We start from the raw sequence: 16,908 nt of genomic DNA, 5'->3' as shown, positions 1-16,908 counted from the left end.
ATGTGGACAAAATTAAAGAGATGGTTGTTGACTACAGGAGCGCACTCAGCACTCTCCGCTGAACATCAAAGGCTCCTCTGTGGAGATAGTCAAGAGCACCAAATTCCTTGGTGTTCACCTGACAGAGAACCTCACTTGGTCCCTCAACACCAGCTCCCTAACCAATAAAGCCCAGCAGTGTCTCTACTTTCTGCGAAAGCTGAAAAAAGCCCGTTTCCCACTTCCTGTCCTCACCACGTTCTACAGAGAAACTATTGAGAGCATCATGAGCAGCTGCATTACTGTCTGGTTTGAAATTGCACCTTATTGGATCACAAGACCCTACAGCATATAGGGAGGACAACTGAGAAGATCATTTCGTCTCTTGGTCTTTCTTCCCTCCATCATAGATATTTACAGCACATGCCACATCCGAAAAGCCACCAGCATTGTGGACGACCCCACACACCCCTCACACAAACTCTTCACCCTTCTGCTGTCTGGAAAAGGGCACCAAAGCATTCAGGACCTCATGGCCAGACTGTGTCTGACACACAGTCTGAGACTGGACTGACACACACACACACACACACACACACACACACACACACACACACACACACACACACACACATTCTGATCTGAACACCACTGCACTCCCATTGCAATATTTGCCCATTCCTGCATTGACTCTATTGCATTTTTGCTGCTACTGTACTTATAAAAATATCATATTTAATTTTATGTCACTATTATACACTTTACCTGGCTGCTAATGCATTACTGCTATGTCCATATATGGTATAAGCTAATCTGCTGAATACTAAGTCATAGCATGTTATGTTTACATTTATACCATTTTTAAATTATATTGTTACTCTTTGGCACCTATCTTTTGCATTACCTTTTATATCGGACATGTCCACAATAAAATTGTGTACTGGTCGGCGCTGCACTGTCACTTACTGTGCCTATTGTCCTGTTTTAGTAGTACTGTACAGACTTGTGTTGTTAGCACCCATTTGCATGTGCACTTTATGTAGAAATGTGTAGGTCTTATTTAGTTCAGTATCGCCTCATATGGTTAGTGAGTTGTTTTATGTAGCACCGTGGATGAAGCACAAATGTTGCACAAATGAAGCACATGTTGTTTCAAATGAAGCACATGTTGTTTCATTTCACTGTGTACTGTACCAGCTGTATATGGCTGGAATGACAATAAAGCCACTTGAACTTGAATTTCATCAGTTATGTCTTTATAATATGTTTACAAAAATAGAGACTACAGGGTCTCAATATCAACAGAAACAATGCATCAATACTCCTCAAGCTGTGATCACAGGGCTCATAAGACCAAACTATACTACTGCATTCTGATTTCATTTCAAATGAAGAAGAGTAGATCTTTAAAATTATGCCTGTAGTGCAGTTACCAGCACCACAGTAATATCAATAAAAATCTCCATAGGAGTACCAAGCATAAAGATTTTAAACAATGATAAAACAGCTTCAGAAAATATTGTTTTGCATTGAAACAAATGTCAAGCTGACATGGCTTAATTTAATTGTTAATAAATTGATATGCACAATCAAAGGAATGCTGTTTTAGGAAAATAATACATGATGGGATGGTGTGATTTTTTTAAGAATAGTAAATTGCATGTTATATCTTTACATTTAACATTTTAGTTTGTGGAACATCTGTGAAACAACTTAGGTCCTGTTATCACTTATGTTATAGCAGCTACAAACAGTCATTCCCTTACTTTTACTTGAGGTTAATAAGATAGAAAATGCAACTTGTTACCAAGAAACCACAAAGTGCAATGTTTTCTGTTCTTAGTCTTTCCCTGTCGGGGGAAAAAGGAATAGCTTTATCCCTATCTGTTGCAAAGTGCTGAAACTGAAGCCTCCTTCAAAATGTTAATTAAATTTCTGCTTACAGAAAATGTCACCATATCAATATTTTCATTCAAAATCTCAACAGTTTTCTTCATTATATAACAACACTATTATTGTGCTTATGTTCTGGAGAGTCCAGTAAACAATTCCCTATGATTCAGTGTCAAGTTAATACCAGAATCAGCATCCAACTACACCTCCCAGAATACAACATGACCTACAAACATGGCCACTGAAGACTACAACACTCATCCATCATGAACTCTATCACGTTGACCGTCATTCTGATTGCACACACCTGTACTCAATTATACACTCACATTGTATAAGGACTCTCACATCACTTACTCATTGCGAAGCATATGCGCAGTGTCAAGTACCTGTAGTTACTAAGCCTTTTGTAGCTTGCTATCATGTATCGCTGGTGTTGGCTCAAATTTAGCCTATTACCCAAAAACATTTAAAATTCAACTTAGAAGCCAATACTCACATCTACCTCTGAGCCCAGTTGGAGATAGAAAAAATACACCAGCCGTGAGTGAGAAGAAGCAAGGGTCCAGCTTTATTGTTCCATTCCACCACACGAGATCCACACCGATGAGAATTCTCAGAGGTGATCCCAATACCCTGAGCTTAAGCTCCAGTATTTATACTGTATTTACACACTAAATAACCCATATGTTTCAAGAAGACTATGATCTCACTACCAATAGGGTTAAAAAAGAGCTCATTTACCTTACTCTTATGTTCCAGAAAAGGGCTATTTCACTTACACATAGAATTGAAACCAGGGGTTTTAATTTACACATAAAATCAGAACCCAGGCATTTCTAATAACCCAGAAAATAAAAACCCAGAGTTTCCAGTTACTCAGAGGATCAGAAACCAGAGTTTTCAGTCACCCAGAGAATCAGAAACCAGAGTTTTCAGTTACCCAGGGCATCAGAAACTTCAATTTTCAGTTACCCAGAGAATAGAAAGTGGAGGAGACTAAACAATCTAATGGGACCTTGGTCTTATTGTTATCTCGAGGGGGGGCAGTTTGACCCATCCACCCTTATAACTGGCTCCTCATGGTTCTCTTAAAATTAAGGCCTTCCTTGTGAGACGAGAATTTTAATCTACAAGAATCTTCACCATCTGAATCATGAGTAAGTTATATTTTCCTGTATTCCTAATTTTTATTTTCATATTTGCTCTATATCTCTTAATATATATATACTGCTTGAAAAACCGGTTTACTGTACTTCCTACTTCTTAATATCATTATATTACCCTTCTACTGTCCCACATATCCTATTATTCTGGTTTTCATAAAGAGTATATATATTATTATTATAAGATATTACCCTTAAAATATCTTAATATTCCTTTTTATTATTCTTTTATTAATCTTATAAAGTTATAATAGTCTGTGTGTGTGAGAGAGATTGTGTGTGTGTGTGTGTTATGTCTACTTGCTCGCCCTTGACTGTACGAGGGTGTGTGTGTGTGTGTGTGTGTGTGTGTGTGTTTTAGCACTCCTCAGCTCGTACACTTCTTTCGACTTTTTGACTAACAACCCATAGTGTACTACTCTTAAAGATCTTTAAAAAAAATTTTCCAATTTATCCACATCTGACTAATACCGCTTCTGTATGTCTAGGTGCCGGTGCCCGTCGTCAGTCCCTTCTCTCTCCGTTACTGGACCTGGATCTGGATCTGGATCTGGACACTCATTACCAGCTTGTGCATCTCACTGCTGATATCATGATGCTACTTAACTATCCTCACAGCACCCCCTCTAGGAATGGAGATCCGGGGTTCCCCCTCTTCTTCGATACAGAATCTGCCCCGTGAACGTGCATGTTGACGCCTCTACACAGTCAGAACCCCCCTCCAGCTTCCAGTCCGAGGATGATGTCGTCTTCTCTGATCCGGGCCCCGACCATTCGTCCCTCTTCTCACCTACCAGTCTGCCCGACTCTCAGTGGTCCGTTCACTTCACCCTCGCTGATTTCCCCATGTCCCCAGGATGCACCCCATTTTCTTCCCCCTCTCGCTCTCCTCCAGACTACGCACCCACCCGTCCTGTGAATTACCAATAAAATTACATTTTTACTCATACTAAGTCTCCCTCATGTTTATTTCATGTCATTTTCATCCACAACACTGGTATTGATCTTGTTTCTGGTTTTTGCCCATAGTGTTGCCTAATTCATGTTGATCGCCTGACCATTGCCTGTTTTTCTATTGTGATTTTGCCTAACCCTTTGGACTTGTCTCCCTGCATTTTAAATAAAACCTAATTTACCTGCATTTATATCTGTTCCTGCCACACGTTCATAGCCATGCTGTTATAGAAAATGAATCAATACGCTAGAGACAGTACTGTGGTATAAAAATTATATTAAACATAATTAAAAACCTCTCTCTTTTTCTCTCTCTCTGTATATTTTATAAAGCCTCAGGGAGAGAAACCACAACTTTGTGGGCAATTCAGGAAAAGCTCAACACTAACTAATATGGATTGATGCTTGTCTCTAAGGATTAAATCATTGCTATAGTATTCTGAAAGTAACAATAGATAAAAACAGTAAGCTACACAGGCAGAAGAGAGGTCTAAAATTTCAAAGCTGCAGACGGCCACAGTATTGACCACCATCTCAGCTATAAAAGCTGTAAATACTCAAAAAATAGTGGCCACTGCTTGGAACAAAATTTCAGCTTTGTAGTCAAATATCAACCTTCATTATGTAGTATTATTAACACTAATGTCTAAAAGTCTTAATCAAAAGTGCATCCACATAATCCTACTTTGCTTTCTTCCTTTACTTTAGAGGATTAATGATCCATGTTTCTCCAAGTGGGGTCTGGTGAAAGAGCCCTGCAACCAGACAAGGTCTGCAACAGAACACTTCTAAAAATACAACATGCATGGAGTATACTGAGGAGGCACTCATTTTCAAACATTAGTGAAAATTAGGCAAATTAGAACATTAGGAGAGACAGAATTGAAATTTGCTGACTGGAAGCTGAACTGAATCAAATGGAAGGAAAAAAACAATTAGACTACTCACTCCCCAAGGTAACAATGACTGCATTGCAGCCAATGTTGTATCACATCCTAGAAAGTCTAGATTTTTATTTTTTCAGTTTAGCTCTGATGTTATTTTAAGGGCATACAGTAACTTATCAGCCCATGATGAGATTATAAAATTTTTTGTGGTAAAATATCAGAAATCTGTGGACTGCAACAAGCAGAGTTACAGACTTCATAATGCCATCATCTTATCAGCCAAATCAGAAACCTATTATCACAAAATTAACATTCATCTTCAGTAACCTAAAGGAAACCCATACGAACACGGGGAGGACTTAAGAAACTCTGCATAGACAGTAATTTGAGCTCAGGATCAAACTAGGGACCCTGGAGCTGCGAGACAGTCACAGTACCAGCTACAACACCAAACTGCCATGTAACATTTTTTATCACCATTAAGCATTTATGATCCTCATGAAAATATTTGGCACCAGAGGTTAAAATTGGTATTTACTTCTTTCATGAATGTTAGCAATATTGGTTTAATACCATGAAAATATTTTCTTGCTAAATTAATATTTTTCTGCTGTAAATAAATGGCTTAATTTATCCCTTACATTTACAGTGTTCAGTATTTACTCTATTCTCCTGGGGTCCCTCTTAGTTTAACTCCTGGGTGGTAGTGATGGTATCCTAGCAGATACACTATATGGCCAAAGGTTTGTAGACCCCTGAGCATCACACCCATATGGGCTTTTTGAACATCGCATTTCAGATTTAGTCCTCTTTGCTTTTATAATAACCTCCGCTCTTCTGGGGAAGATTTCCACTAGATTTTGGAGCATGGCTGTGCGGATTTATGTTCATTCAGTCACAAGAGCATTACTGAAGTCAGACACTGACATCAGGAAAGGAGGCCTTGGCTATAGTCGAAGTTCCAGTTCATCCCCAAGGTGTTCAATGGGGTTGAAGTCAGAGTTCTGTGCAGGCCAGTCAAGTTCTTCCACTCCAAACTTGGCAAACCATGTCTTCATGAACCTCACAATGTGCACAGGGGCATTGTCATGCTGGAGCATGTTTCATGTGAAGTGAAGTGAAGGGAAACAGTAATGCTACAACATACAAAGACATTCTTTACAATTGTGTGATTCCAACTTTGGGCCAACAATTTGGAGAAGAACCACATATGGTTGTGATGGTCAGGTGTCCACATACTTTTTGCCATATGGTGTATTTTATGTACAAAAATCCATGTCTCTATATGCAATATCTCAATATACTATGTAATGACTTCTCAAAACACTGAGGGGAACATAATATCTTCATTATTTTCAAATTGTCCACATGTATTTAATTATACCAAGACAAATTAGCCTAAATGGTAACTGATGTGCATCAGAATTTACCCATGAGTTCTAATGAGCTGTGTTTCAATAACACCTTGAATGGAAATTTATTGTTGACAGCATACTGGAAAGAAGATACAATTGGCTGCATGAGTAGAAACAACAAGCAAAAGGCTCATGTTCCTTTACCTCAGGAGAACCAGCTATTCATAACCAAAAGGGAAACCTGGATCTTAGTGAACGGGCAGGATTTCAGTGTTCTAGACTTGTCTGCCTCTAGTGTGACTAAATGTGGCAGTTATTTGGCATCAATCCAGTTGGCAAGCAAAGAGAACGCCAGCCAGTCAGAGTGATACAATAGCCATGAAACACAAGGAGGAAAAGTACACCTCCACTGACAAGGAACTGTAGCATTATCCCTCAATTGGCATAGCATGTTGAAAAGGTTACAGGCTTGTCTCTCTTGGCTTTGGATGCTGCAGGCACTCAGTTATGCCACATATAAAGGTTATGGTGCTTGGCATGGACACTATTTGTTATGGATATTTTTGAAGGAGCTGCTGAGGAGACTGTCAGCTGAACCTGAACCTAAAGAAGGCTAATGCTAACAGTGAAGGCTACTGTTGTGCCGTAATCACATGGACTGTAGTAGGTCTTGTGACAGATTTCAAAATCAATGAACTGCAATGTGTATGTATGTATGATGTGATATGGCCATGCACTGATTCCTAACACAATACTATGCATTTTATTTTGGGGAGCTATATCTCCTACATCCTTTTTCAGGATTAAGCCTTCCAGACATTGGTCTAAAATGTGAAACTGGGATGGGTTACTTTTGGAATATGATTTAGCAATGTTAGATACAGCTACTTTCCATGTTGTGTGTGTGTAAAGGAAAGTTATGTAGCACCAGACAAAAAGAACATACTAGCTTCTATATTCAGACTCCTCACACTCCAGAACAAAACCAGAGAAAACAAGGTGTACGATATAAGTCTCAATAAGTCACATTAAGCAATGCCTTTGAAAAGCTACCTCCCCTAATCCTGAATTTAGACTACATTGCAAACCAATCAGTGGCCAGAACCTCCTTGAAGCAAATATTAATACAACTTTATATTTGGGTTTAGATATTTTGTACTTGTTCTGTCTGATTTACAGTGCAGACAACCTGCTGTTGTGAAATATGTGCTTACTGTGGATTCTCATGAAGTATGAGGACTTTGTAGTACATTATCACGTGAGACCAACTGCAACATGACCTTGCAATAGCTGTCAGGAAAGAGCAGAAATTGAGATGACTTGTGTCTCAGGGTTCACATCAACACAGCAAACAGGAACACATTTATACTGTCCAAACAGTTAGACCTACGGCACTCACTATGTCCTCCTTATGAAAGCCATCAAAAGGTTGTTTTGAAAATGACATTTTTCTATATAAAAAAAATACAGGGGGTCCCAAAAGTCTCCATACAAGACTTTGTAGCAAAATGTCTTCCAAACATTGTTCATGCTTAATTTAGATAGCCTTTAAGAATGCCTTTGACAAAATAAGAACAGATTGAAATCATTGTCATGGCTGGATCGAGAAGCTGTCAGAGGGTTGTGATAGACTTTAACAGGAAACATGGCAATCATATCAAACTGTTGCCAAACTTATTAACAAATTCAAAAATACTGGAAGTGTTGCGGTCAAAAGGAGAAGTCAATGTCCATGAACAGCCACTGACGAAGGCACAACCGACATGGTACTAGCAAACATAGTCCCTTATGTATGAATACTTTTGGGACAGCCTGCATTTAGCTTAGGATGGTTGCTTCCAAAAGCATCTTTAGAAAGGCAGAGAAGCATGCTTACACTTTACCTCATAATATTTAAAACCTTTCACAAAATTGCACAGAATCCTAACACTGAACTGTTTTAAAACAAAAAGAGGAACACTATTGTTGACCATACACAAGCAGTCACTAACAAAACACATAGCCACTAGGAAATCCCAGTCAGGGCGGAGGCAAAAAAAAAAAAAAAAAAAAAAAGCAGATGCCTATTTTCTGTTGTTAAACCCGGCTAGTTCAAAAACATTAATGCTGCTGAATGTAGGATTTGGCAGTTAGAAGTTTTTTTTGTTTGTTTGTTTGTTTTCTGGTATGCAAAATGCAATTGCTACTAGTGGCTATGCTAGTAGTATGGCTTGTGCTGAGCCCTTTGTTTTCCATCACATGGATTAGAGCTGGGGTTCCCAAACTTTTCCTGGGCAAGGCCCCCCAAATGGCATTACCATTTGACCGAGGCCCCCCTTTTGCAAGATGTCTTTAACACACATTAAAAATACAGACTTCTGAATATATCCCCCAATTTTATTAATAATTACATCTTACATCTTTACATTACATTACATTAGGAATTGATTGTGTGTGTGTGTGTGTGTGTGTGTGTGTGTGTGTGTGTGTGTGTGTGTGTGTGGTTGTCTGAGAGTGAGAATTTATTTTTCACACCAAATTGTTGAGGCCCCCCGGGCGCCCCCTGGTGGATTAGAGCACTGCATAGAATAGAGTTTGCTATCCAGCCAGGTTGCAAAAATTATATTAATCAGCTAGCTAAAACAACAGCATGAACAAAATGCACTCATCTGTTTCTGTGACCACATGTGTTTTGGTATGTAATCTATTTACTTATCTCATCCATTTTGTGCTTTCCAACTTGGGTTTTTGCTGTGTATTTTAATATATATTTTTTTACCTAAGCAAATTCATGAGCAACTTCAGCTCTCAATTATGTTTTAATGGACACAGTAATGTGGCTAGCTATCCATTTATCTTCCTTCTTATCTCAAGCACCTACTTTCAGCACAGATGCAGAGATTAGTTGTACATATAAAGCACAATCATGAAAATTAAGACTGGCTAAAGCTTAGGCTCAGTTCCCAGAAGGATTTACAGAAGCACTGAGCAAACAAAAAAGCTGAATGAATAATTTTATATTTATTGTTTCAAAATCATAACCATTTTGATTCCAGTAAAAACATGCACCAATGAAGTGAGACTATTAGTTCAACATTATAGAGAACATACTGTGTATGAAGATTCAACAAACAATGAATGAAAAAAAAATACAGACATTTTGGTTTTTAATCTCCAGAAATCCTTGTGTCTTCTATGCTGGCCTAGAAGGCCCTGAGGGTCCCCCTTCATCCATCCATTCAATTTCCATGCTGCTTATCCTACACAGAGTCCTACAGGAGCCTGGAGCCTATCCCAGGGAACTTGGGGCACAAGGCGGGGGACACCCTGGACTGGGTGCCAACACATCGCAGGGCACAATCGCTCACCTAATCACACACTATGGACAATTTGGAAATGCCAATCAACCTACAATGCATATCTTTGGACTGGGGGAGGAAGCCCCTGAAGCATGGGGAGAACATGCTAGTGCCACACGTGCAGGGCGGAGATTGGATTCGAACCCCCAGCCCTAGGGGTGCAAGGCCAAACCACCAGCCCCAGGGGTGCAAGGCAAGCATGCTCACCTCTCTCTCTCTCTCTCTCTCTCTCTCTCTCTCTCTAAACTGTTATTCTTAAATAGCAGTTTATTCCCTTGAAAGGTGTGGACATACCCTTTAATATAAACAGTATAAACAGTATACTTTGTACATGTAAAAGCTGTTAAACTGCATTGCCATCAAATGTGCACTCCACACTCCCTTAACACTTTCTGTCATCCATTTCCTGAAGGTGCTACTGGGTATTGAAAAACTTATAGAGTAGCAGACCCCTTCCTTAATTATCTCTGTTAGTGTAATAGGATATTGGTGCTGAGAGTAACAGTATTGACAAACTAAATCATATCTCAGTCTACAAACAACTGTATTGTAAAGGTAAATCAAATCGTGATTGATTTCCTATTGATAACTGTCCACTAAGCTGTTAACTAATCACTGTGTATATGAAAGGTTTGTTTCACAAATAAATGGTCTTGTTTGCTGGCAGTGAAGCTTTAACAGAAATAGAGAGGAACACAAAGCCTGCACTGTGATGGAAAGTTTTCTGGCTGCTTATGCATGCACAATGTCAGAAACATTATGTCCATTTTTGTTTCTTTTCTCTGGAAGACAAAAGACAGACAATATTCCAGAATGTTTGCCAAGTATTTGGACCTATCACCATGAAACACTTAAGATGCGTGACAACACTTAGTTCACAAGGGCGTTGCAGAGGAAGGAAAATGACTGAAAAGTCAGAAATATCATTCCTGAACCTAAACAAAAAACTTTCCTGCATAACATAACAAAGTACATTGGACATATAATTACATAAATAAGACTAAGGAGCTTTTACTAGAAAACTGTTGAAGCATTACTTTTACATATCTTTTCAATATCAGTTGTTCAAATATCAAATAGTCTGAAACAGAGATGATTAAATGTATTAATTATTCAAAGTTTCTTTTTTCTTTTCTTTTTTTATGCACACCAACACATTACACACACAGTGTCATGTTAAAGCATCCAAAGGAATTGCTGTAAGCCAGTCATGCAAAAAGATTTTTAGTGAGTATAACATCATAAAAAACAAATCTTTCCATTCATTATGAATAAAGAAATGCCACCTATTAGAGCATCTTATGAAAGCACTAGCACATCACATTATTTAGAGGGGGAAAAAACAATTCTAGATGAAGTATTTTAGTCTCCAAAAGGGCGAAGAGAAGAACTGAAAACTCAGGAACAGATTAAATCTACACCTCTAGGCACTCTAGGGAAAATATAAAGAGAGCAATAAATATACAGCGCTGTGAAAAAGTATTTGATTTCTTCTGTTTATGCATATATCTCATAGTAAATTGTTTCAGAAATTAAAACTAAATCTAAGATAAAACAAAGGAACTTGAGTAAACACAAAATACAGTTTTTAAATGATAATGTTATTTATTAAAGCAAAAAAGTTATCCAATAACAACTGGGCGTGTGTGAAAATGTATTTGCCCTCGTAGTTACTAATTCCCCAAATCTATGAAACCGCATTCATAATGGGGTTCAGCTGGACTAGACACAATAGGGCCTGATTACTGCAAACCCTGTTCAATCAAATCAACACTTAAATAGAACTTTTTCAACAGCATGACGTTTGTTAAAAGGTCTTAACCAGTAATACACTATGCCAAAGTTAAAAGAAATTCCAGAAATGATGAGGAAGAAGGTACACATCAGAAGGAAGAAGGAAATACATCGGTCTTGGAAGGGTTACAAAGCTATTTCAAAGGCTCTAGGACTCAAAATGACCACAGTGAGAGACGTTCTGTCCAAATGGAAAGAAAAAAAAACTTGGCACAGTATTGAACCTTCCCAGAAGTGGCCAACCTTCCAAAATTCCACCAAGAGCATAGCAACGACTCATCCAGCAAGTCACAAAAGAACCAAGGACAACATCAAAGGACCTACAGGCCTGTCTTGCATCAATAAAGGTCACTGTTCAATGACTCCACTATCAGAAAGACATTGGGCAAAAATGGCATCCATGGAAGTGTTGCGATGCGAAAACCACTGCTAACCCAGAAGAACATTAAGGCTTGTCTAATTTTGCCAAAACACACCTTGATGATCCTCAATCTTTTTGGAAGAATGTTCTGTGGATTGATGAGTCAAAACTGTTTGGAAGACAGGGGTCCCGTAAACCAAACACAGAATTCCACAAAAAGAACATCATACCTACAGTCAAGCATGGTGGAGGAGTGTGATGGTGTGGGGATGCTTTGCTGCTTCAGGGCCTGGGCAACTTGCAATAATTGAGGGAAACATGAATTTTGCTCTCTACCAGAAAACCCTAAAGGAGAATGTCTGGTCTTCAGTCCGTAATTGAAACTCAAGCGCAACTGGATTCTGCAGCAAGACAATGGTCCAAAGCATAAATGTAATCTGATTACTTTGTTTTTTGATGTAACTGTAACGGATTACAGTTACCAGTTATTTGTGTCCTGATTATGTAACTCTGTTACATGTATTCCATTACTCCCCAAGCCTGATCAGATTGGTAATGTATCAGGGTAATGCTCCAGGCTATGTTAGCTTAGTTACACTCTTGAGAAGTGTGGCTGTCAAAAACAACGTTCACATTCAGTGATTCAGCAATAAAAGAAGCTTTGGGCTTTGTCCAAACAAGCACTACAGCTAGTATTGAATTGTATAACTGAATTGTTCTGCCAGGGCTACTTATGTATTATTGATACCTGCTGGTTGCCAGAGACAAACTAGAAACCTGCATTGGATAAGGAGCTAAATCAAACAGTGATACATTTTATACCCTGTATCAATTCCATTACATCGATAAGAATAATAAAAATAATGGATCATACCTAGGATCTATGCGGCAGTCATAAACTAATGAATTGCCTCTAAATGTCAATTTTACAAATGCTATGATACAAATCCAGCTCATATCTATTAGTGTTTGAATTTATATAAATTTGTGAAGGTCCAGCTACATCATTTTCTTGCTTACAATGGTCTGGAAAAGCAACTAACATGACTGAATGATGACAGCAGTTACCTTGATGCTTAACCATTGCTGATTAGCTCCTGGCTATAAATAAGTCTTAAAGCAGAAAGGAATGCATATTTCTTTGTCCATGTCTTTGACCTGCAAATTAATGACCCCTGCTATGAGATACAGATTAAAGTGAAAGGTCTGGATGAAATGCATAATCCAATTCTGAATCTTCACTGTGCCTCAGTGCTTAAACCTTAAATCTGCATTTTACAGAGTCAGAATGATACTTGCCAACAGTTTAAGCTAAAGTGGCCTATGAGGCCCAAACACAAACTTCTACAGCCTTCACTCATACTAACCAGCATTCTCATGAGAAACATTGTTTTACACATTATCAATACAGACAGTTTCAGCATTAAAAGGACATGCTAATGTTGTGTATTATTTCATATGATCTATTGTCTCAAAACCAGTAAAGGATAGCAGTCAAAACCAATATTTTTGAAATTCTCATTGTGCACTACACTCACTCACTTGTCTACCTACTCACCCATTTGATACTCTCTCCATAGAACAGAAAGCATCAATAAAGAATGAAAGCTCACGGACACCAAGAGGTTTGTAAGTCATACCTTACTCAAACCTCTTTGCTGCAATGCATCAACTTACACTGTACCATGCTAGCAGCTGCCAAATAAACCACTGCAAATATTGATTGCAAAAAAGGGAGAGACAAAGAACACAGACATGCAAGTTCTAATATAATTTTCTGTCACATTATCCTGAAATAGATCTTGTTGTGGCTCTAACCTTTAGAAATTCAATAGAATGTAGCCAAAACTAATTTAACCTCATATTCTCATTTCCACCCCAGTCACTGTGGTAGTGCAAAGTTAACACAGCAGCACAACAGAGCATTCTGATGTAGCCTTTTGACCACCTTCCATTACTACATGCACAGGTTTCTACAGTGTTATTCTTCACATACAATACAAAGATTCAGGTGTGGTCATGGATTATCTTTAGTGAAACACATTCTGTCATAATTTACCAGTTCTTCATGGATTGAAAGCGGCACTTGAGTTATAATAATATAAACCCTCCGTCAAGGTCAACATGGTCACTACATGTTCATTGATTTATTTCATGAATTTACAACAAGCCCATCCATATCTGAAATATGATACACTGCTCAAACCCTGGGAAAAAAAAATATATATTTACAATATATCACAGAGAACATATTTGCATTCACAAGTGAAAACATTGACAAAGGATGACAGTCATATAATAACCATAATAACCAATAATGGAATGTTTTATCATCTGGAGGACTCCCAGTAAGGTTACTGCAATATGTTTGTCTTCAGTGGTTTAGTTTATATTCAGAAAATGATTATGCAAGATTGTTTACCTCATCATAATTCAATCAAAGGCATTCACTGACCTAATTAACGCAATTATGATGGAAGGGCTCAGTAATGAACAAGGTCAGAATTAGATTTGACTCTGTCTGCAGACATGTGCACGAGTGCATTGTACTAGCTTATGATATGTAAAAAATACATTCATTCACAGTGCAGCTGAATTTAAAACAAGCACATGCATTCATTCTGAATATCTATATGACCACGTGAAACTGCCTTTTACAGTGACACTTGCAGCAAGCTACTTGCATAAGAGTAATCACTTTAATGATCAATGGTATGTGGTGTAAACTTCTATCAGTGAGGGAACTGCTCCAAACTTTACCTGTGTTAAGCGTGCCGGTGATGAATCTGAAGAGGTACCCGGCAAACTTTAGGATCTCCCTCTTGCATCTCTTCCTGCAGCTCATAGCTGAAGCTATTGCTTACTGTTCGTTTCTCTGTAGGTTCTCTGTCAGAAAACTTTCCCCCCTGCAGCTGTGATCCCAGCATGTACACTTGGCCTGCTGTGTGTGTGTACAGGAGGCGGCACGCTCATACAGCACTACACGGCATTGCCTCTCCTCTTATAAATATTTCCCAGAGGTGCCGAGTTCTCTTTCTCTCTCTCCTTCAGAGCTGCGCCTATCTCTGAGCCCGCAGTAGTCGGCTCTCTCAGCTGTCACTGCGCTTTCACACCTCGTGCTCGAAGCTCTCACACTCCCTCTCTCTCACACACATACACACTTTCATAGTAGTCTGACTGCTCATGTGACTCAGAACCATCTGTGGTGCTTTCAGCCTCCTCCTGACCACTGCTGGGGAGGAGGGACCAGCACGGCCTCGGAGTGGAGGGAGAGAGAGAGAGGGAGGGAGGGAGGAGCAGGAGAGGAGAGAAGAGGGGTGGAGGGAGAGAAAGAGTGGCACTTGGGAAAGTATCAAAGCTCATGAATCAACAATGACAGGTGATAATGGAGCTGTTCTTATAGAACACCTATGCTTATCTGCAGGACTGAGTTGAGTGAGAGAGCTGACAAGAAGCAAGCAATTGATGCATTAAATAAAAAAAAGGAGAACCAAAGTTCTAACAGGAGACAGTCGATCAGACAGAATGAGAGAAATATGGAGTGTGCATTGTGAGATGAGGTAAATAAAAACTGAAATTAAAGACAATTACATATCACAATTACATCACAATTACATCTCATCTACACAATTGCATCTATTTACATTTATTCATGTGGCAGATGATTGTATTCAAGGTGACTTACAAAACATCCAACCCTGGTGGTACGAGGCAAACATGCTAACCACTAACTTACTGTGCCCCCATTAGTGAACATCTTGGTAACAATTTGCACAAATTGATTCATTTGAACCAATTATGAATTTCTTAGCTCAGATTCTGTGGAACATTGATGGAGTTAACACAGTAACAAAAGGGAATATACTTAAATAGCCACACACACACACACACACACACACACACACACACACACACACACACACACATACTCAGAGTACTCTGAATCAATTTTTTGGTGATATGTTGGTATCACCATATGCCGTTCACTTGCAATCAGGATGTAATTTGTGCCTTATGGAGTGATTCCATGTAAATGGGTAGAGTTCCATTGGTTACTTTGTAGGCAAGCAATAAGGACTTGCAATGTGAACAGCTACAGTGAGCTATCAAAGTGAGGTAAAGAGATGTGTAACATTTATTCATCTTCATTAAATGCTTTATTCTGGACAGGGCCATGATGAGTCCAGAGCCTACCCCAGTATTACTGGGCATACGGCAGGAGAATTCACCCCATATGGGACGCCAATTCATTGCAGATGTAACATTAGTTGAAGAAAAGACCAAAAAGACTGGAAATCAGAGTTGTGAGACAAGCCATGGGATGATAAGTGTACGCATAAGGAGTTGTGTATAATGTTCCAACAGGTACATATTAGTTACACAGAGCAAACCTACGAAATCAGCAGATCACTACCGTGATGTCTAGCTAACTGGCCATCAGTTGTTACTCCAAGATTCATGCTGTGCTGAAGTGCTGAATCCAGTGACTTGGATGACACAAGGATGTCTTCAGTAGCTTGAGGTTTATATATCAACCGGGGGATTAATAACTAATTTAAGGTATAAAATCTATGTTCCTTAGTTCGTATAATTTATAAACACATTGCTCTTTTGGAAATCGATTGAATCTGAACCACTTGCACATGGCAAATGTTTCATCTACACAATCAATACTTTAATCCTCACAGCAGCACAGTTCCACATGATAGGAAAACAGAGGGAGTGGGAAGACAAATACAAAAGGGAAGAATGGTGGACAAGAGGAGAAAGAGCAAGAGGGAGATAATGATCCAAAGCATGTGAGGAAAAGAAAAAAAAAATACAGACATAAATAGATTGAGGGGAGTCACAAAGAGCAACAAGCGAAGGTTATATTATTGCATGTAAAACAATAAGTACATCTCATGGAAATTGTTCTTTTTTGACATATTTGAACAAGCAAATATTTGATCCTCTTTGAAACAGTGCCTATTAATACAGTTGCTACACACTATCAAATGACATAAAATTGACATTTTGTAGTCATTTTCACAATTTAAATGAACAAAAACATAAATCAGTCACATAGAAAAAGTAAGTACACCCCTACATTCATCACAACTTCAAATGCATAAAATTAGAATCAGCTGTTAAAGATTGGGTGCCAGTGATTATAACCTGCTTAAAGTGTGCAGGTGGAAC

The 16,908-nt window shown here is 38.7% G+C and overlaps 1 protein-coding gene across 1 annotated transcript in view; it reads right to left on the bottom strand.

Annotated features, from left to right (window-relative positions):
- The window catches only part of kcnip4a (potassium voltage-gated channel interacting protein 4a), a 122,155-nt gene extending 107,286 nt beyond the window's left edge, over nucleotides 1-14,869 (bottom strand). The window contains exon 1 of the mRNA XM_017471851.3: nucleotides 14,488-14,869. Coding sequence (XP_017327340.1) covers nucleotides 14,488-14,572 — 85 coding nt within the window. The 5' untranslated portion in view covers nucleotides 14,573-14,869. The remainder of the gene's footprint in view (nucleotides 1-14,487) is intronic.
- Nucleotides 14,870-16,908: the final 2,039 nt, after the last annotated feature.

This window comes from Ictalurus punctatus, chromosome 7 (assembly GCF_001660625.3).
Source record: "Ictalurus punctatus breed USDA103 chromosome 7, Coco_2.0, whole genome shotgun sequence".
NCBI lineage: Eukaryota > Metazoa > Chordata > Actinopteri > Siluriformes > Ictaluridae > Ictalurus > Ictalurus punctatus.
The sequence above is the reverse complement of the archived record's forward strand: the minus strand, read 5'-3'. Positions and strand labels throughout refer to the sequence as shown.